Genomic DNA, 27,631 nt, shown 5'->3' on the forward strand with positions numbered 1-27,631 from the left:
CCTTTTATGTTTCTGTTGTTTGCATAAAGTGGGAACCTTTCAAATGCTGGGTGATCTAACTGGATGGTCTACAATTTTCAACCTACAGAACAAAACACTAAAAAATTACCTGCTCCAGTTACACTTCCCAACTCCCACAGTAACCACTTTTTCTATCTTTTCTAAGTTTTTTTCCCCCTTTGTGGTCACCCTTGAAATTTTACTCTATTTAATAAAGACAAAAAGTTAAAATCGTAATTCCCCAGCCAGACGAAAATATAATTTTAAACCACTACTCTCCAGACGTTGCTATACTAGTATTTTGCTATATGCCGGTATTTTGCCCATTTTGAAAGCACTACTCTGGCTGTTCCTTCCCACAGCATCTCAGGAAGGTAGGTGAGAGGAGTCCTGGTGAAAACCCTTCTTCCCGGCACTCGAGCTCAGCAAAGCGACGAGAGAGATGCAAACTTTGCTCTGGTTGAAAACTTTCAAGGGAGGGTTCGGTGGAGCACGGTAAGGCCGCTGGCCGTGCGGGGATGCAGTGCCCGGTGCTAGAGAGGAGCTCTCCCGGTTTCCGGACACCTCCGTCAACCTTCCGGCCCGGTTCAGCCTCCCCCTCACAGGGTGCCTCCCAGGCCCACAAAGCCCGCAGGCACCGCCTGGGCTTCACACGGGCTCTCAGAGCTTGAGAGGTGCCTCATCTTGGCTTCATTTAGACCAAAGGCTGCTTTAAAATGTTTTCATAAAATTAGTTTCAAATACTCAACACTTCCATGGGATTTCATTCCCAGCTTCTTCCCACCACCGCACGGACCACACGTTGCATGTAAGGATGGAGGTGTTCCCAATTACTGAAGTGATCTAACTACTGACTGACTAAAGGAAACCAGAAAATCTATGCCATAGTAAGCGAGACACATTTTGGCGGCGTTCTAATGAAATTATACCAAAATTTTGCCTTTGTGACTTTTTTTTTTTTTTTAAATATTTACTTAAGAAATCTCTACATCCAACATGGGCTGGAACTCATGATCCTGAGACCAAAAGCCGCACGCTCTTCCAACAGAGCCAGCCAGGAGCCCTGCCTTCATGATTCTTTATACTAACAGATGAACTTTTAAATGTAACTGAAAATGTCATTGTGAAATGTGGACAATAATCACGTTTCTAAAGACCAAGGTAAGAAAGGTAATATCAGTGAATGTCTGCCTTCTGGAGACTGAATAAAGCCCTACCGGTCTGAAGCGGGCGCTCCGGCAAGCCGTGTACGAACACCTCCTGAGGTCTCCAGCGCCCGCCACGGCGCTCCGCTCACCCTTCCCGGGCGAGAATGAATGAGCCAGCAGCCACCGACAATCCAGATTCTCCCACAGGGGAGGAACACGGCCTACTTCCTGCCACTGTAATTTTTTAATACGTTCAAACAAGCTCAACTGGGGTAAGGACAGGACACGCATCTTGGGAACCTCAGAGGAACTTGGACGAGCACTAGCTTTCTATCAAATTGCTAACTCCCTCCAGAAACCGTCGGGGCGGAGATGCTGCAACGGAGAAGCGTTATTACATGTCGCCTCACGTCAGCCTAAGAGACGGACAGGAAATAGAACACAACCGATGTGTTAAGTCCAAAGTTAAAAGTTTTTCAAGTGGGCAGTACTATGATGCGATTTCTACATTCCTACGGTGCTCAAGAGCCGTTAACATTATTCCGTCAAAGCAAAACATTTTAAAAGTAAGTAAAATAATAAAGAAAAGAGAGTCCTCATAAAATAAAACTTTTACAACAGTGATTACAGAATGTGGATTTTTAATGAATTTCATACTGGCAATGAAGACAGTCAACACTTAAAAACAATTACATCAACACAATAAAAAAACACTTGCTTCTACACAACACTTATAAATGCATACTTTAAAGAAATTCGGTTTTCACAGATTTAAAAGCAACAAGTGATGTAAATAGGATTCTTCAAATTCCAAAATATGTACAGAATTTTTGTCTCTCCAGAAACCGATGCGCAGTGGTTGAGAAAGAGTGCTGTTTTGTCCAACAATATAGATCTTATGAAATTCTCTATCAATACACATTTTCCAATAACCACACATTTCCTTCCTTTATTAAATGAAATCCTGGACATGTGAGCACACAGGACAAAACCACTCTCATTTCCAAACACACTGCAGATGAGATCAGGTGTGGCTGACCACATGGCTTAGTTCAGCCACACAGGTGCATACATGCACACTCACACATTCACACCCACACACACACACATTCATGCACACACGTGCACACCCTATCCCAAATCTCCGTGACTCGGAAACCACCACCACTGAGTCCCCAGCAGCAGCTGAAGGGAACTGCGTCCGAGGACGACACGGCAGTTGGCGGGAGGGCGTCCTACTCCTGAGAGGCCATGCCAGCAGCAGGGGGCCCGTGCCCTCGTGGAGCCTGGTGAGGGGGAGGCGGCCGGCCCCTCCTGCCAGCGATAAGGTGAGCAGCTGCCAGACGCAGAGGGCACTAGTCCGTGGAGAACTAAATAGCCACCAGATATGTTGAATTAAAAGCTCCAAATTTTTTAGTCTGGCAGAGATCTGGTTCTTAAGTTTGATTTCACTGTGTCTGTACACATTTTTCAATGTTACTAACGATTCTAAAACACCCTGACATTCAAATTAAAACACAACAGGAGCCCAAGAGTGTGGATGCACATCTTAGCATCCCAAGGTCAACAGCGCTCTGCCGCCAGGGGCATGGCGTGCTCGGGTGGGCAGAGGCTGGACGCGGACGCTCCGGCCCAAGTTCTCCGGAGTGGTGCGGGGAGGTGCCAGGCTTTGGGCAGAAAGCCATTCTGAAGCACCGGTCGTTTGTCCTGTAGTCGGCAGCCTCAGCTCTAACTACGTCCTGACAGGTTTCCCCTGACCCTTCTTCCCTTTCAGACGTAAGTCATTTCAGAATCATTCCAGGTAATTCAGGGCTGAAGCGCCTAGGATGAGCCACCGCACACGGGACCTGAGCCAAAGAAGCCTCGAGAGAGGCGGGTTCACGCAGGACCAAGGGCGGCCCGCACGCTCTGCTGGCACCCCTCGCCAAACGGCACTCCACCATGGTCACCACTAGGAGGCAGGGGACACCCGTGATCACGGTCATCGTCACCCTCTGTGCCTCTCCAAGTGGACACATTCGAAGTACTAAAAAGAGGAGGGCAGTACACGGAGATGGCTCTTGATCAGAACTGCAACTGAGCAGGAAACATGAACTCACAAACACCAAACCACAGTAACTCCAAAGAAGGCAAGAGTGACAGGCTCGCCCAGGCAGTGGGAGGACTGGCGCGGAGAGGGGCCCCAGCTGCCGAAACAGGAGCATCTTGTACCCTGTGCACATGGTTTCCGCTACCACCTTGCCGGCTAATGGGAGAGCTTTCGTCCTCAGGATACGTTTGCTAGGATTGTCTTTCTTGCCCTCTGGACTGAGTGCGGCATTCCAGCTATAAGTGAAAAGTGCTGTAGCTAGGCAACAGTGAGACCCCCACATTTTCCAAATACACTGATTTTGAGGTAGTACTCATTTATTTGCATTGTTGGCTCTCAAACACCACTGAGGAAGTGAACCCATTTAGAAATACGCAAACCGAAGTGTAGAAAATAAATAAGGTTTTGTTTTCAGGTAGCAGGCAGGGCCTTCTTTAAAAGCTCAAGTCACATTCACCGGATAAGTCATTTGAAACTTCTAAAAACTGTTTATAAGCATAGCTATAAACTAAAGTGCTTTAAATTTTGCTTAATATCTGAAATCAGTGATTAGAATCATCCTATTTTTGAATTTGCTAATATGAGACCTCAGGAGATTGAAATGATTTTCTATAAAAAGAGCAGAAACTTTCTGTTTTCAAAAAAACTTTCCAAATGTTACAAAATCGGCATTCTATTTTTGTGAACTTCTCAATTCCAGGTTGATTTTACACAACTATACCAGAATACAGAGTTGAACTGAGTTACAGCACAGCACATGCTAAACCCTCAGACAGAAGTAAACATGAAATCTCCCATCACACCTGCGGATCGCCAGCCAACGCAGAGGTCGCTCCGTGACCTTCCCGGTACAAGGTAGATCTGTATGACGACTCCAGCAACGCCACAGACTGCTTACGCCTCACAGTACGTCCTCGGGTTCACACTGAACTCACGCAAACGTAATGCCCTCGTGTCATCCGTCAGACGCCAGAACTCACAACACACGACGTGCTACAGGGCAGGGGGCTTCATGTCCACGGACCAGAGGGTGCCAACACACACACAGGACGAAAATAAGACATGTGACCACACATTTTGCTGTACATTTCATGCAAGCTCGATACAATGGGAAAAGAACATACAAACCACCCTTTCCAGGGTGCAACTCTCACAAAAAGGGCTTGACGAGGATGAGCAAAGCGGCACCAGCCCACAGGTCCACGGTGAACAGCGCAGCTCAGGGCGCCGGCGACCTTATTTGTCTTGTAACAGCGCAGGGATGTTGATGCTCCAGCCAATGGCCTGCCTGTCAAACCCGCAGGTGAACAGATTGCACGTGGGGTGGTCTTCGCTCCAGGCCGAGCAGCACACCATTCTTCTGTGGCCCTATTTCCAAGCACACAAACCGGAATGAGTGTATTGCTCCCGAGGCACACGTGCTACAAACCCTCAGCCAGATTCACCACCACACCACCCAACGCGACTGAACTGGAAGAAAAGACTCAACAGGCAGCATCCGACGGAATGAACCAATGTGCCGCCGGGGAACGGGGCCAGGGAGTGACGTCAGAACACGACGGAGTCAGTGAGACTCAGACCTAAAGCGTGCTGGGACTCCTTAGAGGACAGAGACTCCGCTCAGGAGAACAAAGGATAAACGATGCGTCTGAAGTTTCTTAACGGGGCCGGATGAAATCTGGGAGCACATTAAATGAAACTCATTTAAAGACTGCAAAGACCATTTTAACAAACAGCTGCCTCAGGTATGAGGGACCCAGGAAGATGTACTTGGTACCAGTAAGACACAGGACGACACAAAGTTCCCTCCGCGAAACCTTCACGCGTGAACAGCGCTATCCACACACGAGACACACGGCAGGCCCCAGAGTAAAGGCACCGCAGGCGCAAGTGCACACGACAAAGGGCTCCAAGGCCACCTCCACCCCCCATCTTCGTTAAGAGCCGAAGGAGAAGAGCGCGCTCGCACCCGTGAAGCGGCAGGAACCCCAGAGTCCGCACAGGAACCGGCGGACGATGCCCCGTCAGCTCGAGGCATTCGTGCAGAAAGCCTGAGAGCAGGGGCTTAGTGAGGGGCGCGGGGACTAGACCCCCACGGCGCCCAGAACAACGGTGTGCACGAGCCGCTCGCTCATGACAGGGTTGGAAGCCAACTCGGGTTTCGAGCCCAGCCTCCCGTCCCCCGCAGGACGCCTGAGCACACACGGACACGCATGGGGCATGCGTTCCCAGAGGCTCTGTGGGCACGTGTGTTCTGGAAACGCCCCGCGCCCGCCCGGCGTCACAGTTCAGCACTGCACGCTCATCCCGGGACACCGTGTCCTCGCCGTGAGCCCCGCACGCCGCACGCGAGCCCCCGCTCGGGCCGCCCAGCGCTCCCGCGCTCACCTCTCCAGAACCGCACTTGTGGGAAACGCCCCCCACGCTCTGCCCAAAGTAAGACAAGTCTACACCGCTGGCCACCTTCCCTCTCACTTCCCAGTAAGGGCTGCTGTTTCCTCTTCGTAAAATCCATCAGCTGAAGGAGGCCGGGAGAGCGAGCCTGGGGCTCTCCGCTGGGAGAGCGCATTCGTGTATCCGAAGAGGCCTGTACAGCTCGGAGCGACCGGAAATGTCACTCGCTAATCTTAGAAAACAGCTCCGTTTAACACGCCGCCTTAAAAGGGAATAAATCCAAGCACAACCAATTCTACGGCTGCAACAAGGCTGAAACGACCTCCCCGGAATTAGTGCCCGAGCACCTCCGAGAACTCCTGCTTCCTTGCAGAGGACCTCGCCAGAGAGTGCAGTCACATGCTCACAGCACCGTGCTGTGTTTCAGGGACAGCCCTCGCGGGCCGCACAGCGACGCTGGGCACACACGGGCACAGCAGGAGGAGAAGCCACCATGCGAGCGACGCTGCGTGGGCAGCACCAGGGACCCTCGGAAGGCACCGTGTTTGAAAAACGCCCTTTGTGAGTGTGTGTGAAGGTCTTATCAGGTCCTCTAATTCCTGAGCACTTTTCGATCACATATACTCAGAAGTTCGATAACCCACTTCAACAATCCGCATCCTAGCCCTGAAAGGGGGGAGCAGACCAAACGGTCCTGTCTTCAGGGCACAGGCCTCCCAAGAAGCTGGCGCCACTCAGAAGGAAGGTGCTGCCCCGCTGACAGCAGAGCCCCCCACGGTCGTCCCGAGAGCGCCGTCACGCAAGCGCTCCTGAAGCCTCACCCCGCGCACGGCCGGCCTGAGGGTCGCACACCATCCGTGAGGCCGTGCGCCGAAAGGAGACATGCATCCACTCCAAGGTGGGCAGAGCCGCGCTGTCGGACACCAGGGGGGACAGACATGCCAACTGCAGGCTCAGGGGACGCACGAAGGTCCCGGCTCTCCCACACAGCGGTGTGTCACGATGACATACAGAAAACATGAGAGGAAGAAAGGAGAGGGGCCGGGGTGGCGTCACTTAAGCCCTGAGCCTGCAAAGACACTGCTCAGTTGGGGGAGGGGACCTCCATTCCCCACGGAAGGAGCCCGTCACGTCACACACTCTCAGCCTCTCCCCTGACTTCCAACTGCCCAGGAACTGTCCATGCGCAGAGGCCCAGGGGGCCCTCAGAGACCCCCAGCAGCAGGTGCATGCGAGCCAGGGCTACGGGCGCCAGCCAGTTCTCAGCACAGGGCGACGCCACTCTGTGCTCCTCGTCTAATGCCTTCCTGGCCGCACACTTTCACCTGCCAAGATCCGTCTGCTTCCCAACGTGGAAACCACTACCACACGTGCCCACAGCTCCGCAAACCAGAGCGTGAGGTGCGGAGTGCACGACCTCATGGACGTTTGTAAAACACCTGACTCTCTCAGCTGAGGTCTTGGGAAGCAGTTTCAACTTTGAATTTTATGAGCTCTAAACACAGACCAAGTATTTCCAATGAAAACCTAGCACGCAACAGCAGGAACACAAGAATGCAAAAACTCTAATACTGTTCTGCTGATAATTAAAATCGTATGATCTCGATCATATGTGCATAGATTAAATGTACTATTAAAATGAGTTTCTCCTGTCTTAGACAACTGAACGATGTGGGGCTCACAGCCTACTCCTGTCAGTGGTGACCTGGGACGCAGACTCCAAGCTGACCCCACAGCTCTGTGTGTGCCCGCGGAGCAGGAGCGCAGTTACCTGCCGGCTGCTGCGGGGGAGCCGCGCCAGCCTCACCCCTGACAGGTCGAACAGTCTCACTTGCCGGTTGTCGTGCGGCAGGGCGATGATTTTTTGGCCGACACACACATTGATCCTGCAAGGAAGAGATAAAAGTGCGTTACGTGCGAAGTGGAGACAGCGCGCGAGTCTGAGTTCACAGGGCATGACGCAGTAGGAGCCTCCCCACCATTCCCCTTTCCCAGCAAAACACGCGAGCGAACCCCAGATGTCAGCCGTCAGCGGCGTCAGGGCAGAGCCCGCATTCCTCATGCTCCCAGCGACTCAGACGCTGCCCTACGGGCGGCCCACTCTTAGCCCACGAAGCTCACTGCACCAGCCTGATTTTATACGTAAGTTTCAGCAAAAAGAAGAAACTAAATGCGCAGCAGAGGATCAATAAAAAATCTTACCCCCCAAAACTCACTCCCCCAGAAGCCTCTGCTGCTTCTCCAAGGGTCTACTAAACGCTGACCTTACGTGAACAGGACACCGCATTATAATTCACCCTTTCAAGACACACAAACAGCTCTCTTCACCTGTTGATAGCAGAGTCTGTGCGAATTGTCGCAATGGGAGACCTCATATTCCTCAAATCCCAGACCTTCACGGTGCGGTCATCACTGCCCGAAACGACGTTATCTCCCACGGTGAACACGGCAGAGGTCACAGTGCTGCAAGTCAAGAGCACAGGTTCAGAAAGTCTCGGGAAGTTCAGAAGACAGACACAAGTCCTCTCCACCTGCGGAATGAGCACAGGTCCCGCTGCCAGAGACCCTGGCGAGGCAAGAGGGCAGCACCTGCACACGCGGAAGCGGACAGTTGTCTCTGCCCACTGCTCCTCCGGCCGAAAGCCCTGTAAGTGTGCACGTGCGCACAGCCAACTTCTCCGCAGACGAGGAAACTAGTCCGCTGTACTGTTCCGCTTCTCAGGCAGTGGAGCGAAGAGAAGCTACCGGAAGACTCAGGTTACACAGAACCTGCCGACGCCTGTACATGCTCATGCCGACGCCAGAAAATTCAGGAAAAAATTCATGCCAACTTTGTTTAACCACAATACTGGAGAAAAACTTACTCCTTTAACTCAACCACCAGCACCACCACCACTGGCTTAAGTGTGCCAAGAGGGCTCTTGGTGGCTCAGCCAGTTGAGTGTCCAACTCTTGGTCTCAGTTCAGATCGTGATCTCGGGGTTGTGGGATCCGGCCCACATCGTGCTCTGTGTGAGATTCTTTCTCTCCCTCTGCTCCTCCCCCACTTACACACGTGCCCTCTCTCCCAAAATAAATAAATCAATCCTTAAAAAAAAAAAAAAAAAAAAAAAAACCAAAAAGTGTGAAGAACTTAAATAGACCTTTCTCCAAAGAGTATTTATGAATGCCCAAAAAGCCCATGAAAAGACACTCAACATTACTAATCAACAAGGAAATGCAAACCTAAAGCACTGGATCCCACCGCACACCCACAAAAAGGCCTGTCACCAAGGGAAAAACCAGAACCCGGGTGCCTGGGTGGCTCAGTCGTTGGGATCCTGCCTTCAGCTCAGGTCAGAATCCCCTCAGTCCTGGATCGAGCCCTGCGCGGGGCTCCCTCCTGGCAGGGAATGTGTTCTCCTTCTGCCAATCCCTCTGCCTGTGCTCCCTTTCTCACTGTCAAATAAATAAATAAAATCTTAAGGAAAAAAAAAAAAAAAAAAGAACACAAGCATTGGTGAGGACGTGGAGAAAGGGGAACCTCCTGCCCTGCTGCTGGGAATGCAAGCTGGGGCCGGCCCTCTGGAAACCAGTACGGAGCGTCCACAGAACGTTAAAACCAGAGCCGCCCTCCGGCCCAGCAATCGCACGACGGGGCGCACATCCCGCAGAAGGGACGTCAGCACTGGAAGGCTCTGTGCGCCCGTGGTCCCGGCGGCTCTGCTCACGGGAGCCCAGACCGAGGACCACCCCCGCGGCTGTCCACGGACGCGCGGATGAAGACGTGACTTATACATAAACAAGGGGATTTTATTCAGCCACAAAAAAGGAAGAAATCCTGCCATTTGTCTCAACGGAGACAACTGTGAAGGACACAGAGACCCGAGGGGGACCCATGGGTGACACACAGAGAACGGGGAGGGGAGGGGGAGCTGGGTAAACTTGGACGTGACGACCCCCACCGCCCCCCGCGAATCCCCGGCTCCAAAGGCCGAGAGCGGCGTCAGGGCCGGCCTGGAGACGGGCGCGCCGTGCCGGGCGCAGAGGCCACCACAAGCCCGAGGACTTCAACTACGGACAGGGCCTTGCAGACGCCCGGGCCTTCCCCGCGGACTCGCGTCCTCAGGGCGTTGTGAACGCTCTGCTGAACTCCGCAACAGACCGCCTCACCTTATGTTAATGAAAAGCTGAAAGACATTAGGTTTTTAATAAATCACGATCCTGACAGGTATTGTAGGGCATCAAAGGGAGAAGCTGGCGAGGGGCAATCGCTCCAAAGGCGCCCTCAGACTCGGGTCCCACGGGGAGGCGGCTGCGCCACGGCGGCTCACCGGAAAGCCTCAGACTCTGCCCGACCGCGGCCGCCTCATCCATCTTGTCGGCGAGCGCAGCCGAGCGTGTGCTTTCAGCTGACAGCGCGGCACCTTCTCGCCGCACACCACAGCCCGATCTGGAACATTCCGCTCCCTCCGTGGGCCTCCGCCAACGGAGAGACTGTAACGCTGGCCTCCTCATTAGGACGAACAGCTGTCTTCCCAGTCACTGCTTTGCATAACAATCTGCCGGAATTTCACAGCTCAGAAGAAACCGGATGCGGGAGATGCCCAAGCAGGGCGCTTTCTGGGCCCCGCAGCAGAGACGGCCCGCAGAGCTCCCCGGTCCTCAGTTTCCAGATGTCGCTCCCCACGAACAAGCCCTGCGTTCGCACTCGAAGAACAGAGCGGCGGAGCAAGCCCTCCGGACAGAGTCGACCCGGCAGCACCCTCCCCCGCACCGCACACACACCCCAGCCCCTCGGAAAACCGCATCCAGGAGGTCAGTGCGGCCCGTCGATCCAGCAAGGACACGGCCACGTTCACAGAGAAGACCACGTTCAGCACGTCTGTGGCCCACCCCTGCCGGCGCGACCCACGGAGCAGGGTTCTCAGACCAGCAGGCCAGGCGCATCTGCGCGGAAGACGCGGGTGGGGACCACATCAGGGTAGGACGTCGTCACAGGACCCACTCCTCTCCGGCCACCACTCCCCAGTGCGCGTCATCAGCTACAGTAATAACTGACGAGACACGTCTCCAGGCAGCAGCACGCACATGGAGGGTCCCGGAGAGCGCACTCGCCCCGGCCCTGCCGCCCTGTGTGGCTCCCAGGGCGCCGACAGCGCACAGGCGCCTGCGTCTTCAGATCCCGGCGCCAAGAGGAGAAAACAAAAACTTCCCCAAACGAAACACGTTGCTGAATACTGCTCGACGGCTACTCTCACGAAAGCAGAGCGTAAGATAAAAACATTCAAACAAGTCACACAGGGTTCGCGTCCCCCACGACAGGCAGGACCTGCTCTGTGTGAGCACGCGCCACCCCGACAAAGGTCCAGGGCAGACATCCCGGTGGGGCAGCGACACTCGTCGCCCTCACGGCCCACGTGCAGTTCTCGGCAGCAGTGCGTGCGACAGGCTGCGGGGAAGACCTGTCCCGAGGCTTCAGAGAAGCTTCTGCCATTACCAAGGTCCCCACGCCCCAGAGACAGCTCCGGATGGCTTCAGGAACGTGTTGAACAACACGTAGTTAACCTGGCTCCATCCTTGGCATTTTATTAACTGAATTAAAAGGGTCATTCAAAAAGGATAGTTCCACACGACCTGACTTAAAAGGGAGACAGAAAAGTTAAACTTAGTAAGATTCACAGGGTAACTTCATACTCATAGTCTCAAGGGTCAAGGCTCTGATTTTCCTTTTGTGAAGTCTGGTCGTGTTTCACTCTTCCTCCTTTTTTTCCCTTTCCCTCAAAGACTTCGTTCATTCGTCTGACTCAGAGAGAACAAGCAGGGCACGGCAGGCAGACGCAGAGGGAGAGGCAGAAGCAGCAGGCTCCGCGCTGAGCAGAGAGCCTGGCGCACAGCTCCCCCCCAGGCCCCTGAGATCATGACCTGAGCCGAAGGCAGACACCCGATGGACTGAGCCTCTTTCACTCTCCTTAAACAGTGTTAACAGCCAACCATAACTAAGTTTCAAATACTTGTAATTATATCAACAACTGTGGCAAAATTTAAATTAGGTAAGGAGTAAGTTCCCCCAGGTTTTCATAGGCTAACTGTTCATTCCCTTGGTTTCTGGATATAACTTCGCTGGTCACGTGCTAATCAACGCACAGCCAATGCCCCAATATCACTGTCATGCGACTCTGTGTATAAAAACTAGAAAATGAATAATTTAAAAGAATTCATTTATTTTAAATCTTCCAAAAGGAATAATTTGGCATTAGCTTTGAAAGTAACAGGATATACAGAAACCCCATTCACCAGAATAATCAGGAAAATTAAAGTCGGAAATGTATTATGAGCCATAAGATTTTTACTCTCAAACACATGACCTAAGCCAAAAACCACCACATCAAAGAAAGATCCCCGGTGCTTTCCTGAGACACCCCAGACCACAGTGAGCCCAACCGTGGGTCTGCGGCGACCACACGCATGGGAAGGCCCCTCTTCTTCACCAGTTACAGGAGAGGGTGGCCTAGATGTCCCTCACACCCGCATGGGGGTAATGTCCCCTAAACACTGGACTGCCGGTGCCCAAGGGCCCTCGTGGCCCAAGGACTGCGCACAAGTGTGCTTCCGATCTGGGAGTGTCAGCTCGCCCGGCCGAAGTGGTGCAGGCCACGTGGAGGATGACATGTGGGACATGCAGGTACGTGCACACGGATGTGCCAGCACTCAGGGACGCCGGCTGCATGGGACATGTGTGCCCATGTGTGTGAAACAGCCAGAACCACACTCACACCAACACAGAAGAGGCTGCTACCCCAGCCTCTCTAACAGGTGTCCTTTAACCAGACTTCTGACTTACGCACTGAAGGAGCCTGGAGGGGCAGGAAACGGCACCAGGGAGCACCCACAGCTCCGACACCCAGCACGGACAGCGAGGGGAAACCCCGGCCAGGCTGAAAGGCCAGAGTCAGCCACTGTCACAAGCTCCCAACTCCCTGCACCTCCTTAGTCACGTGGCGCGGAGTCTGGACTCTCCGGGTTAAGTACCCGCTCTCCGCGCCACGGGCTCTGCAACGAGAACGGACGCGCAGCCCCGCAGTGCCGGGACCGAGCACCAGCGTGCGGCTCGTGTGCGGCTCCAGAGCACGCAGGAGGCTGCAGAGAGCATCCAAAGTCCCTCTCTGTACACACATGACCCGAAAATAGTCTTTTTAAAAAGTTCTGGTCCTTGAGGGATCTTGGAGAACGCCCTCGGAGGAGCCTCTGAGGCCTGACGGCAAACGGAGCGTCACTTGGCTCCGGCAGCAGCACCTGCCCCCCGCGGCTCCTGCGGCACGGCCGGGCGCTGGCAGGCGCAGCTGCTGAGCGGCCGCTGTGAGGCCCACCCGGGCCAAGCATGTGCAGCCAGGGGGCCGCGCACGGGCCACGAGCACCGCCTCTTCTAGAAGCAAGCTCTGCCTCCCTCCCCACGCCGCTCGCTGCCCACCGCAGCTGGGCCTTCCGCCCACCCCGGCAGGCGGGTCCACACACGTGTCAGGTCCGTCTAGCGAGCAGGCACCAGCGCGGGGAGGAGGTGCTCACGCTGTATGAACAGCTGGACGTTCTTCAGGCCCCCTCGGGGCGCTCATCTCCTGAAGTCCGTACTTTTATTAGTTCCCGTTAGCCCTTCTGAAATGGGAAAGTTTGGAAGAATAAATATTAAGTCCCTCTTACTTTTCAAAACTGTAGGCTGAATCGGAAGCAACTTTCAAATGTACCATGAGGGGCCTGTTAAGTGGGATCCTGAGTCCCCAGAACCCAGGCTAGAGGCCGGAGGAGCAGGTGCCGACCCAGGGCGGCCACGGGATCTCTGTGGGGACTCAGCGACGCCGGGGAAACGGCCGCAGTTACAGGAAAACCACAGCCTGGGCTGCGAACGGGAGGTGCGGAGCCGCCCCCAGCAAGTCCAGCTGCCGGCCACGCTCGGCTCTCCGCGCGCGCTCCCACGGCGCCACGACGACGCAGGCGCTAAAACACAAAGGACACGTCCAAAAACATGACAGAACACGGCCACTGGGTCAGCAAGTACTGGGTATCCTTAGTCTCTCCCGACCTCGGCTTCACGTAACCATCAACCAACCAGGACTTACAGGACTCGCTCATCTTCTCGAAATCACTGTCAAACCGTCTAAGTAAAACGAAGGCAATTCCAGACTCGCCGGCACCTGGCAGGGAGCGTAAACGTGAAAGGAGGTTGGGCTCCATGAGCATCCAGCTGCTGTGGCCGCGACAGGCCCCTCCTTCCTCCACGGTCCCTCCTACCCCAGGGGCCCTCCCGGAGCTGTCCCGTCCCGGAAAGAAACCGCGGTACAACACACCTCCTCCTCGTCCTCACAGACAAGGGCTCCCGGAGGCCATCGCCAAGAAGAAGGGACTTATCAACCAAACGCAGTCGCCGAAACCCAGCGCCCAGGGTGGGGGCCCCACCAGCAGACAGCCCCGGACACCCCCACCGAGGGCCTGCACACCACCGGAGTCGCTGGCCGAGCACAGAACTCGACACTTAGCAGCCAAGTGCGCAGTTAAACAGTCGTGCTGCCGAAATGCTTTCTCTTCTAAAGCATGAAGACAACTGCTCATGGCATGACGAAAAATTCAAAGCTATTTTCACCTCATACAGACATGGCCTAGAATCTGGTATTCGGTACTAAAGATCTTCCCCAGTATTTGGAAACAAAAGCATACAAAAATGTTTTAGCTTTAAAGCAAATTTTTATTTGCTTTATCATTTTTCATGTGACTTTTTTAAATTTTGTTTGGTTAGATGTGGGATTTTACCTTCTTTAGAAGACGACACTACGTTTCACGTTTGGGGGATAAAGTTATAATCACGCGGGAAGACGAAGGCAAAACAGGAAAAAACAACTTCGCGTTCTCAGATATTTCGCCCATGTGGAGCCAATCTCCCGGGTTCTTCACTGCCAGAGCTTATTTGCACTTATGGATCCTGTCAGCTGGGCACAGACTGAAGTCATTGGCCACCCACAGAGGAAGCTTAATGACCAGTGACTGCCTCAACTGTCAGTCCCTTTTTATAGCAACTGGAACAAAACAAAACAAAAACGAAGAAGGGGGGCCTCCGCCAAGACGCGCAGAGAAGCGGCAGGGCCGGGAGGGTGGAGGCCGGGGCCTGCGGTCAGAGGGCGCCCCCCACAGGCAGCGCTCACGCCCCTTCCAAGGACAGTCAGCGGCCCAACCTTCAGGTGAGCTCCAGAACCATCCACGCCGCCTGCAGAACGTCCGTGCGCGCACGGCCCACAGGCCAGAGTCCGGCCGGGGTCGGCGGGACGGCCCACCCCGCAGAGCACACACCCGCGGACGAGGAGGGAAGGGCCCGCTGTCACTCACGGCACGAGACTGAACTGTATCATCGGGGGACACACACAAACATGGAAGGGTTTAGCTGATTTCAGATGAAAAGCACTGGACTTCAGTTCCGGCTCCTGAAGAAGACGGAAACCCATAAAAACACACGGCCGGACATTCCAAAACACTTCAGTGAACCACTTCTATTCTTTCCAAGGGCAGTGCACACAACAATTTCTCGGTCCTGCTATTGGGAAGAGCACCTGTGGCACAAAGCATCTAAAATCCACCGTCACGGGACTCGGAGCACCCCTCCGGCAGCGAGGCCCCGAGTCCCAGCCACACAGCTGCCCCAAGCAGACCCCATCCTGGTAACCTTCCCACTGTGACGAAGAGCTTTCACAACACAGAGTGAACACTAACGGCACACATCAGGAAGGAAAAAACCATTATTTGTCCTCCTGAATGGTTCCAATGAGAACTTTAAACAGAGCTTATGTCAAGCAGAAATCACAGCAGCTCAAACTTCAAGGGGCCCCACATGGCTACAGATTCTACCCCACAGTGAGGCGCGACATCTCAAACTCTTCTTTTGCTAAAAAGGACAGAATCCACAGAGCAGCACAAGGGTAACAGACAACATGAACAGGAAAAAGTCTCTCTCCCAGATCCCGGAGAAATCAAATTATAAAACTAAGTCAATAATCTTGAAACCTGTAACAGTTACCTTCTGTCTTAAGAAAACCCAACATACAGGGCATCCGGGTGGCTCAGCCGGTGAAGCATCTGCCCTCGGCTAGGTCACGTTCCAGGGTCCCGGATGGAGCCCTGCATCCGGCTCCCTGCTCAGCAGAGTCAGCTTCTCCCTCTGCCCCTCCCCTCTCCTGCACTCTCTTCTTTCAAATAAATCTTTAAAAAAAAGAAAAGAAAACCCAACATACAGAAATTCAAAACTGGACAAATAAGTGAATTACTCATATTACAAAACAACAGATTCTAACAGAACTTTACTTAAGAATATATGATTAGTTCCTACAGACCAAAACATGCCCTAAGATAGTAAGTTTTGCATAGTGTGTCCCACATCACATCAAAACCAAACAAATACGTGGTCACGTAGTTTTAAGAAACGCTGCCTCTGCTACAGCCATGATCCACGAAAGGACCACTGCGCCTACAACTCCTCAGGTGACACGAGGTAAGGACCAGAAACGCCCTCATCGGAGCTGTGCTCCTCATGTTCGGGAAAGAAACGGGCCAAAACAATTCAAGAAAAGCACCCTGGAAAACCAAGAGTTACCCCCCCAACCAGGAGACCGCTCTGGAGAGAACCGCGTGACTTATTTCCTACGGTGGTGGGCACTGCCGGGTATCGGGAAGGCGGCCTTGGGTCCATGACGACAGCTGTGGCCAGTGGGAAGGAACGGGTGCAGCGGGGACATCATCCGTTCAGAGGGACCAGAGGTCTGAGGGGAGGCAGGGGACCCAGTGTGCTCGAGGAGCGCTACTCAGAACATCCCAGGTGAGCGGCTACACTGAACACAGTCAAAATCAGCCGCTCCCATGCGCGTAGCTGGGACTCGGGCTCCCGTGTTTGGGGGACAGCACGTCCCTGCGTGGGCACACGCTGGTATCCCTGCACCAGTACCGTATTCCATAGGATTTGTTTGTCCTATGGGCTCAAACCAAGAGAACCCACGCCAGAGACAAGAAAGCAACAGGTACGAGGAAGAGGCTCACCTAGAAGCCCCATCCGTGTCTCACCTCCTGCCTTTCCAAACTGCGACGTCCGCAGGCACTGAGGACATCGAACACAGGAAGGCGTCCAGCAGGGCTCCCACGGGCTGCGGCCCCGCCTGCTGCCCCCGCAGTGTGGGGTCTCACCAGGCAGGGGCCTCTCCACACCGCAGGAGCAGAGGCTCCCACCTGCATGTGCCCACGACTGAGGGAACGGAGCAGAGGCTCGGGCCGCAGCACAGCCAACAACCCCCGCAGGCCAGGCCAATTCCCAAGGGCTTAAGAGAAGGTAAAACTTCCCCTTCTCCGACCCTTACCAAAGGGAGAACGCTTTCTTATCTCTGTGACTCCAGGTCAACCAATGTGCTCGCCCGTGCGCACTCGGGCAGGAGAGCGAGAGCAGCCCTCCTATCCATCTCCTCTGTCTGCCCAACAGCCCACGTCCTCAGCTAGCGGAACGGAAGCACCGCCTATCTTGGGGGACGCAGGTGCGAGGCCCAGGGACAGACACAGGTCCACCCCGATCCCGTGAGAAGAACAAGCCTTCACAACCAACTACGTTCCTTGCAAGTACCCCTCTCCAACAACAGCCACTACGTCACAGACCCACCAGCTGCACAACCACACCCAAACCACACAGACACGCCAAGCCTGACGCCTGCTGCCCTCCGCCCTTCCACTGCACTTATGCTTGAAACACTTCCAGACAAAGCCCCAGGGAGAAGCCAAGCCCAGGCTCAGCGCAGGGCCGTGCGTGCGGGGGGCCCGGCTCACCGTGCACACCAGTGCCGGCACAGGGCTCCTCCTGCCCTCCAGGCCCAGAGCAACCACATCCTACATGCAGGTGAAGGGCAGCTGCTAGTGGCACCCCTGATCCCACTGCTGCCCACTCCGTGTCATCCCGGCGAGGCTGACTGGAAGCCGTCCCCTCCATGGTCCAGAGCACAGCCCACGGGACCAAGACCCGCAATAGCAGGGGCACGGGGGAGCCTGGGTGGCTCAGTGGGTTAAGCGTCTGCCTTCGGCTCAGGTCATGATCTCAGGGTCCTGGGATCGAGTCCCACATCGGGCTCTCTGCTCAGCAGGGAGTCTGCTTCCTCCTCTCTCTCTGCCTGCCTCTCTGTCTACTTGTGATCTCTCTCTGTCAAATAAATAAATAAAATCTTTAAAAAAAAAAAATAGCAGGGGCATGGCAAGAGCTGCCCTGCGGCCAGGCGGCAGCACCGCCCTAAACCAGGGAGAGCCAGCCACCTTCCGTCCTGGCGCTATGGTAACTCCAATTGGTGGCCACAACTCCCTGTCAGTTAACTGTGGCAGCTCTTAGAACACAGAGGTGTCACCCACCGACACCGCCGCGCACCTCAGGTGCAAGACACCACTTCTTCTCCAATCTCGAGCTTCTTAAAAATCTCTGTCCACGTTTCCTTGTGAACATTTCAGAAATTCTGAACATTAAACTGTAGTATTCTAATGTTAACACATAAAACAGACTTAATTACTGCATCATATGAAAAAATGAAGAAAATCCATATTCTCAAGCAGCCAAACAAGCAAGTGTTCATTAAGAAGTGTTTACTGAGCATGCGGGAGCTTTTCTGGACATGCAGAAGCTCCAGCTGGACGCACACAGCCAGAGAGGAACAGGCACGGTCCAGTCCAGGGGACAGCGTGCAGGGGCCGCGGTGGCATGGGGCACAGGTGACAAGACACAGTCAGGAGTCCTGCTCGTGGAGTGGATGGGGCACAGCGGGGAACTGGGGACATCTGAGGGATGAGTAACTGGAAAGAGGTTCGCGTCATTTACCAGGAATGGTCAGACCAGGAGAAAGGTTTTTGGAAGGAAATAAGAACTCCGTTAAGACATGGTTATGGGGACGCCTGGGTGGCTCAGTTGGTTAAGCAGCTGCCTTCAGCTCGGGTCATGATCCCAGCGTCCTGGGATCGAGTCCCACATCGGGCTCCTTGCTCGGCGGGGAGCCTGCTTCTCCCTCTGTCTCTGCTGCCGTTCTGTCTGCCTGTGCTCACTCTCTCCCGCCCCCTCTCTCTGATAAATAAATAAAATCTTTAAGAAAAAAAAAAAAAAAAAAAAAAAGACATGGTTATGCCTGAGCTGCCCAACAGATGCCAAGCAGGGGGAGGCACTAACAGAGGAGGGCCGGCGCGTGGGCACGTGAGTGAGAATATGTGAGAGTGTGTGCACGTGAATGTGTGCGTGTGAGTGTGAGTTCAAGTATGTGAGAGCCGTGCATGTGTGTCTGTGGGGGTGAGTTAGTGTGTGGTGTGTGTGCATGTGTTCCTGTGAGTGTGCGCGTGTGCACCTGTGTCTATGGCTGTGTGTGTGTGTGTATACGTGCACATGCGTGTATGTCTCCTCCCAGCTCTGCTCGGGCCCTCTCCACAGAGGACGTGCGTGCCGCCAGCCCTAGAGCATTTCCCCACTCCCCACCCCCGTTCTACCCGCATCCAGTTCTTTGTGGGAGTTCCAGTGATTCTGTCTTCTAAATTCTTACAAATATACAAATGGAGCTAAATGTTTAGGAAAAGTGCAGCCATTTTGGAAGACAGTGGAGCTGTAAATTAAGATAAGAATTAAGTTTTAACATCCACCCCCAAAACCTTTTTCACGAATAAAGAAAGATCTCTAAATGACTGTGACTCACTCCGTATGGCCCTGGAAGACATTCACGGAGTGGATTGAAGGGTCCCTGAAATCCCAAAGACGGAAAGTCGTGTCCCGGGAGGAGGTCACCACAAGCCGCTGGGTGGGGTGTGTGCAACAGTGCGTTAGCTCCTGGTCATGCCCTACAACCAAAGACGACAAAAATGCAAGATCACCCACCTGCAGGCACAGTCAGAGTGATGCTTTCTTACCGACACAAGAATCAAACAAGTCTTTACGTCTCTACTGCTAATGCTCACTGTAAAAGTGAATATAGGAAGCAAAAGTAAGAAATCATTTAAAAATAGCACAAAAGCCCATGGTGGGACTGGTTTTCCCTCAGGCGCTGCACGTCCTCTCGTTCATGCATTTACAGGGATCAGGAAAAGGAGTGTGAGTGTAACCCACGTCCGGATCCGGGCAGTTAGAAGGTCCGGCAAATCTCCTCAGCAGGCTGAGGACGTGAACACATTGTCTTAATTCTTCACTTCCAGAGTAACTTCTAATAATATGATATGGGGAGCCCTTAGTAAAATACAATCTTTAACACTCAACGAGGAAATTCACTTACTGACAAATTTGCAAAAACATCTGAGGTGGGCATAATTCTAAGATGTCCCGGTGACCCCCATCCCTGGTGTACACACCCTGGATACCTTCCCTTGAGTTTGGGCAGAACCTGCAAATGTGACGAGATATCACTCTGGTGAGCTCGGTACATCAAAAGGCAAAACAGATTTTGCAGATGTCACCTAGACCTCCAAACCAGGTGGCTTTAAGTTCATCAAAAGAAACTGTCCTGGCGGCCTGACATCAACAGGCGGGCCCTTTAGAAGAGATGCTCTCCAGTAAGCTGGAGAGAGAGCAAACAGCTATGTGGGGAAATACCTCTGGTGGGGATGTGAGGGCACCCCTTGGATGCTAAGAGCAGTCCCCAGCTGACAGGTAGCAAGAAAATAAGGAGCTCAGCCATATGGGGACCTCAGCCATGGGCCACACCAAAATGAATCCTTCCAACAACAGTGAGAGGACAGACCCTGACCCTCAGATGAGACCACAGCCCAGGCAATAAACACCACTTCACCACGAGGGCCAGAGAGCACACGCCCAGAACTCCTAGGTAGGAAAACCATGAAATTATGAGTTCCTGTTATTTCAAGACACGAATTTTCTGGAAATCTGCTACAAAGCAACAGTGAGCTAACAGACCAACTTTTTTTCAAATATCTGGATATACGTGCTACAATTAAATCCCCTACAGATAAGATGAGCTTAACAAACAGCTCTGTGATTCAGAAAGGATCCCTGAAAAATCATAACCTGAGCACCATGAGAACTACAAAGCATCTGGACAAGGAATCATTCGCAAGGTGAGACAGAAACGCAGGCACGTCGCTCAAACACGCGTGGCCGGGGCGCCTGGGTGGCTCAGTGGGTTAAGCCACTGCCTTCGGCTCAGGTCATATCTCGGGGTCCTGGAATCAAGTCCCGCATCGGGCTCTCTGCTCAGCGGGGAGCCTGCTTCCCTCTCTCTCTCTCTGCCTGCCTCTCTGCCTCCTTGTAACCTCTGCCTGTCAAATAAACAAATAAATAAAATCTTTAAAAAAAAAAAAAACAAAAACCACACGCGTGGCTGGAAGTACCTGTCAGAGCGTGAACGAGCTCCGCCGTCTCCACGTCGAACAGGTTCGCCGTTCTGTCCCAGGAGGCCGTCACTGCCTGCTTCCCCCCAACCAGCCAGTCAGCGGCTATGACCACTCCCTGGTGGCTCTTAAGAGACGTCAGTGGCACTCGGATGGTAGGACAGTCACTGGACACGTCCGCGTCCACGTCCGGCTCGTCTTTATCAGAGCACTCCACTTCGTCTTCGCCACAGACCTGCTGCTGGTGGTGAGAGCAGAGAAGAATGCCCTGGGAATCTTGTCTTTTCCGACCCGGCTACATAATCACACTGCTGTCATCCGTCTTTCTGGACTCGGCCCTCATCATGACCAGGACCAGCACACACCTGGTGTGTAAATGGAGCTCACTATTTACCAACTGTACAATTACCTCCTTGGCTAAAACCCTTGACCAAGTATAAGAAGAAAAAACTAAGGCCATTATGACATCAAATGAGCTACAGTCCATTCCACTAACCAATAAAATGGCAAATAAAATGATTTTAAGTTTTCACTGGATATTAGTAGGAATGTAATATAATGTAATTGAAAGTCAATACCTACTGCAATCAGAAAAGAAACACTTGGAATTCTTAGGGGCTACTAAGAATTCTGTTGCAATAGGAAGAGATACAAGAGTTCGCTTTATTTTCTTACGTCAATGAGTTCTTTTGACAAAAGCTAAAAGGAAAGCATGAAAGGGCTGAGCTCTTTAAGAAAAGATTTACTCATTAAGTATTTATCCAGCGCTTCCACACTGCCAGGCCACACGCCGGGCTCCCAGCAGAGGGCAGAGAGGACCACTGTCTGACACGGACATCCAGAACAGCGGACGCGCCGGGTGAGGAGAGCACTGGAACCACAGAGGCCAGCAATGTCCTCCCGTCACGGAGCTTACACACTAGCGAGGAAGACAGACCACACACACGGGGATGCATGCACGCACACACACTAGTATAGCAGTAGATAGCATGTAATCACACACTCTAGTGTGCTCATGTGCGTCACAGGAAAGACACAGTGTACAGGGAACTATGTTCCATGTACACACACACAGTGCAGAGATACACGTCACATGTACACATCATACAGGAACATAGGTCACGTGTATGTACACACAGTGTAAGGATATGTCACACACACGTAATAGGGGACAGAGGTCACACACGCACACAAGTTCAGGCAGGAATAAGCATTAACAAGGAAAACAAAGCAGAAGATGGGACAGACAGTCGTAAAGGCTGCTACTTTACACAAAATTATCAGAGGACTGCTCAAGTGAAATCTGAGCTGGGACATGAAAAAAGCAAGGCAGCAAGGCACACGAACATCGAGGGGAACAGCATTCCCAGAAGAGGGGACAGCAGGTGCACAAGCCGTAACAGGGAGCAGACAGGGGTCTCTACAAACAAGGTCATGGCGGCAGAGGTGCGAGAGGGGAGTTACAGACGTTCGCACGGGTCACGTGGGGTCAGAGGTGACCCAGCCAAGAAGACTCAAGAGAAAGCAAGTGGGAGAAACACAGAGGCTGACAGAGGGTCACACCACCAGACATGGGTAAGGAGTCCAAGGACCGCGCTGGGCAGTGTGGAGGGGATGCCGACGAGCAGCAGGGACACCCGGCCTGAGCCCACAGGAATGTGCCGAGAGCAGGAAGGCTGCAAGGTGTGTGCAGGGAAACCAGGGCTAAGGGCGGACGCCCTGCGCCAGGTCTGAGTACTGCCCGGAAGGATCTAGATGAGAGGCCGGCAGAGAGGCAGAAATCCTGGAGCGTGGCCACGGCCAACTCGGGCAGCGGGCGGGGGTGCCCTGCTCAAGGCACTCACAGGTCAGGAGCAGCGACCAAGGAAAAGCCTGGCGGAACCACGGCGGGGGGGGGGATTTCTCCAGGGAGACAGGGACCCACAGTCTCGCAGGAAAGTCAGGCGTATGTGATCACGCAGAGTGACCGACTTCAAAGCGCACCACAGACTAGGAAACAAAGGGGAGGGCACCGAGGCCGGCAGGTGGGGAGCGCGGGGAGCACCCAGCAGGGCGGAGCAGACCTGCAGAGGCAGCCCCGCAAGAGCGTCCAGGCAGAGTCACAAACTAAGGCCAGGGACTGGCAAAGGACTCATCCAGGTGACAAGGGCCAGGCCCGAGAGACGGCTCCTGACGTCACGCAGAGAGAAGACAACGGGAGCAGGCCTGAGCCCGGTGGGGACCCGAGAAGAAGACCGCTGGGGCTCGCAGCACCCGCCCCTCAGCGTGCAGACGGGTCCCGGAGCGTGACCTGCTGAGGGTGAAACGACCCGGACCGGCGACCGCGCCCGGACAGGAGCAGCAACACGGTCACCGCAAACCCTGCACGGGGACGCCCCCACTCGGGGCTTTCCACCAGGCAACACCAGCTCCTGGGCCACGAGGCTTCTGAGCTCCCACGGCCGCTCTGGAGGAGCTTCCCGACGCTCCCTGCCCCCCGCAGGCAGGCTGGTCTGGGCAGGGCCTCGCGCAGGTGCAGAAGAGGGGTCCTGGGTAGGGCCACGGCTCCAGAGAGATCTCCGGGCGGGGTATCCTGCAGACAGAGGGAGTGCACCCAAGACCCGTGTGAGAAGCAGAAGCAGTAGGACGTCACAGGCTCAGGGAGACCACGGAAGAGGAAGACAGGCAGGGAAGAAGAGACGCGTCAAGGACAACCCCGAATGTCCCGACGGTTTGGTGCAGTTACCCAGCCCTGCAGCGGTGCACCCCCTGGGCCATTCCCCGAGTATCTGGAAGGAAGAGAGACCAGTAAGCGTGAACACAGGGATGTCCTCAGCGCAAGTCCAGGGGAGAGACTGCGGATCTCAGAAGAGTGGCCTGGAGCTCCCGCTTCAGAAAGCTCTAGCCAGCAGGATCCATGCTGGAAAGATCACGATCAGTACCTTGACAGGTCCTTTTTCCAAACTACGCAAGGAACTAAGAGATTTAAAAATGCAAATGTGCTAAACCCTATTCATGAGTAACTGTAAGATCTTTAATACTAACGTGGCCAGAGGCAGGGATGGAGGCTGAGAGCTATGTGATTTCTGCCGATGTCTTGGGGATGACGTAGAACTCACTGAGCCACTTTCACGGCCAGCAGCCTTGGGACGGGGTGTCCGGCACTGTCTGCAGCGCACGAAGTCGTCTCCTGAGCACCAGCAGCTCCAGAACCAAGAGATCCCTGACTCACTCACTGAATCAGGGCTTCTGAGCAGGAACGGTTCCTGGAAGCCACTTAGGTACCGTGCCTTAATTTTCACTCCCGAAGAAGAAAATTAGGCCACTCACCAGGTTAAATCAGCATCACACAACCAGTGCCACACACTGATTAACAGGTCATCTAAAACCGTTTCCACTACAGCACCCCGATATCTATCAATGTGGTGGATGCCAAGTGAAACTCATTGCTCCAAATTAAAAAGAGAAAACATATGGGGCACCTGGCAGTGGGGGGGTTCAGTGGGTTAAGCACCTGCCGTTGGCTCAAGTCATGATCCCAGAGTCCTGGGACTGAGTCCCACATCAGGCTCCACACTCGGCAGAGAGTCTGCTTCTCCCTCTCCCTCAGCCCTTCCCCCGCTCACGTGCACATGTGTGCACGCTCTCTCAAATCAGTAAAGGAATCTTTAAAAAACAAAATAAGAAAAGAAAGGAAGGAGTGTTCAATGGTGGAAGCACCCCAAGCGCAGGGTGCCCGCCGTCCCCCCGACAGCTACGGCTCTGCTACGCTCGGCGGCCCGACGCGACTCCACCCGCGTGCGCGCCCGAGACAGGCTAATGACGCGTGGAGACCGGACGGCAGAGCCCTGCCCTGCAGAGGAAACTAGGGAGGTGGTCTCGGCGAGACCACAAACACAGGGTGCTGGGCTGAGGGGAACAGCTGCATCTGACAGGACAAAGGTCATCGAAGGCTTCGTGGTTTAAACCCACTCACCCTTCCTCTCCGTGCAACCTCTCGTTACCTACGTCACAACCCCACCCACGGGAGGATGCCACGCACTGTTCACCTGACTTCACGTAAGGACAAACGAGTTGTCCAAGATACGTGAAATACTCAGAAACAGGATGTAATCCTACAATTCTTAAACATTAATGGGCAGTGAGAACAACACATGCATACAGGCAGGCACATCATTTCGACCCTGTCTCGGTCTGTTCTGCCTGCAGAGCGAAACACCGAGACGGGGTGGCCATGCCCAAGGAGCGGCCAATTCGGTTTCGGGCCAGGCCTTCCCGGCTCGTCACGCTGCCCCCCACCGGCCTCTCCTGGGCGCGTGCAGGGAGAGGAAACACACACGAGCTGGGTGGCGTCTGCAAGGACACTAATCCTCAGGGATCAGGGCCCGGCCTCAGGACCTTATTACTTCTGTAGAGACCCATCTCCAAGCACAGCCACGCTGGGGGATGAGGGCTTCAAACTACGGGATGGGGGAAAGGGGAGGGATCACACACATCCCGTCTGTGAGACTTCTAAATTTCTCCTAAACTTTGCACATGTCCAGAACCCTACTGACATACCCCATGTCGCGCTTTCAGGGTAAGTAAAGGTGCTGCTTACAGTAGTGTCGGCAACGGGCTGGGGTGTCGGCAGCTGAACAGCGTAACTCCAGATGTGGGCAGTCTGGTCTCCAGAGGCTGAGGACAGAAATTAGGGGACAATTACCCACAGTGCACAGCAGGTGTAAAACGTGCTTTCTGCTAGGCTCTGTCAATCAGCGATCCCAAAGCCACTTTGGAGACTACATGATACCACTGCCAAGAGACTAAAGGTATCAAATTAAGACAGTGATTAAAATACCCCCTCTTTCATTTTAGGGTAAAAAGCTGTGAAGGTTCAGGCAAAATGTACAAACAGATTCTATTCTCCATTTATCCAACCTAAGTCAACTGGAACCCAACTACACTTCAACTCACGACCCTGGCAGTTCCAAGGCCCTTTAGCAAAGCGAGCCCCACGTGAAAGCGTGCTCCCCTCCACTCCGCGCTGACGGGCTCACAGCCTGCCGGGCCCCTGCGAGTGCTCAGCCCTCACTCTCACCAGCCAAGCGGTGAGAGCGGGGACTCGGACTGGGGACCAGAGAGAGAACGGTGAAGGGCACACACAGGCCCACAGACGTGCCAGATGGGCGTCTACACGCGCCCTCACACGCGCCCTGCCTGAATCCCACTTCTCTCTGTGGCTGCAGAAGGTCCCCCAAATGGCCACGTGTGGACGGCAGCACACCTCTCGCCGTATCAAATAAGCTCACGGCCAGAGCCTGGAGCCCCGCTAGCGTCGCCCCGCCCGCCCCTCCAGCGCGCCGCGTGCTCTGCCTCGGCGTGCGGCAGCCCGTCTGAGGATGTCTCCGTCTCCCGCGCACCCCGCCTCTGCTTCACCGGTCTCCGTCCGCCGCCTCCTCACAGTCCCACACCAAGGCGCTGCGGAAGGCGGCCAGTCCTCCCCGCTGTTGGCCCAGGCACCAGCGGGCTGCTGTGGCGGCCCGTCGGCTCACAGGGCGCCCTCGAGCGGACCCCCCCGCCCCGTCCTGCTCACTTCCGTCCTCCATCCCAGGGGCAGCGAAATCTGGCCGTGGGCCAAAGCCAAGCAGCGACCCACTGTGAGAAAGAGGCTTACTGCCCATAGCCACGGACCGTGAGAGCATGGACGTCTGGTCCTTTACCAAAAAAAAAAAAAAGCTCACTGACCTCCACTTACTAAACATCTATCCTTCAAGGTTACTGTCAGGGTCCCCCAAAATCACAGAAGCCTACAGGTGCTGGACAATTTCATAGGAAAACTCCTCAGTCCAACGTAAAAGTATGGCAAACCCAGGCCCCCAGGGCCAAGGAGCGCTACCCAGAACGGCCTGAAAACACTGGCCGCACAGGAGCCATGCGCTGGGGCTACTACTTTCCCGCCTGCTGCAGGCGCGCCGGAGGAGGAGCTCGGCAGCGATGACCGGGCCGGAGAGAAGCGGCTCAGTCTGCTGAGAAACACCTGTGTGAGAGGGAAGGCTGGCGACTGCCACATGCTCTGCACGGTGACCTCACGGTGGGTCACCCGCAATCTCACGGGACAGTGCAGCTCATCTAACCGGCAGTCCGTTACGGGTGACAAAGGTTCTACTAGACGTGTTTTTCCTTCCCCATTCCTCAAGTATTACATAAAACGGCTACCAGTGAGCATCTGACTTTGGTACGAGGCGCGGACGAGAAAAGGACGACCACAGCTATTTCAAGATTATCAGTAACTCTGCTCAATAAAGAAAAAAAAAATCTACGTACCAGTAAGAGCCAACTGCTCTGATGGATGAAACTTTATAGAATTTACTGCAAAATAAAAATATTACAAAAGGTTTAAAATAAAAACATATCAATATTAATCTCACCTAAATATTACAAAGTAACTTTAAAAATTAAAAGAACTATAACAGTTCAATATTAGATCCTCCCATTTAGTTAAGCTATGAATACATGCTAGGAGACTAGAGAAAAATGAAAGCACAACTGCGTATCAACTATCACACTGCCAAAGTGTAATACACACAGAAGAAAATTACAAACAATCCACCACTTTTTATAGATAAGGAAACCACCTAGAGTTAAAAATAAATCGGGACGATTAGAAAAACACAACGACAGACAGAAACAA

General features: G+C 53.8%; 1 protein-coding gene across 7 annotated transcripts in view; it reads right to left on the minus strand.

Moving 5' to 3' along the window:
* Positions 1 to 27,631, minus strand: part of WDR37 (WD repeat domain 37) — a 67,281-nt gene that overhangs the window by 14,830 nt on the left and 24,820 nt on the right. For 3 of the 7 annotated variants that reach the window (XM_032349878.1, XM_032349877.1, XM_032349884.1), the window contains exons 8-14: positions 27,265 to 27,309; positions 25,559 to 25,635; positions 20,980 to 21,220; positions 19,338 to 19,479; positions 7,960 to 8,094; positions 7,403 to 7,517; positions 4,365 to 4,605 (exon numbers count right to left, since the gene is read on the minus strand). In XM_032349878.1, the coding sequence (XP_032205769.1) occupies positions 4,474 to 4,605; positions 7,403 to 7,517; positions 7,960 to 8,094; positions 19,338 to 19,479; positions 20,980 to 21,220; positions 25,559 to 25,635; positions 27,265 to 27,309 (887 nt within the window). In that variant the 3' untranslated portion in view covers positions 4,365 to 4,473. Of the gene's footprint in view, positions 1 to 1,772; positions 4,606 to 7,402; positions 7,518 to 7,959; positions 8,095 to 19,337; positions 19,480 to 19,516; positions 19,596 to 20,979; positions 21,221 to 25,558; positions 25,636 to 27,264; positions 27,310 to 27,631 lie in introns of those variants that run through there. The other 4 variants (XM_032349881.1, XM_032349879.1, XM_032349883.1 and 1 more) reach the window with 4 other exon arrangements.

The sequence above is a fragment of the Mustela erminea genome, chromosome 6, assembly GCF_009829155.1.
Source record: "Mustela erminea isolate mMusErm1 chromosome 6, mMusErm1.Pri, whole genome shotgun sequence".
NCBI classification, from domain to species: Eukaryota; Metazoa; Chordata; class Mammalia; order Carnivora; family Mustelidae; genus Mustela; species Mustela erminea.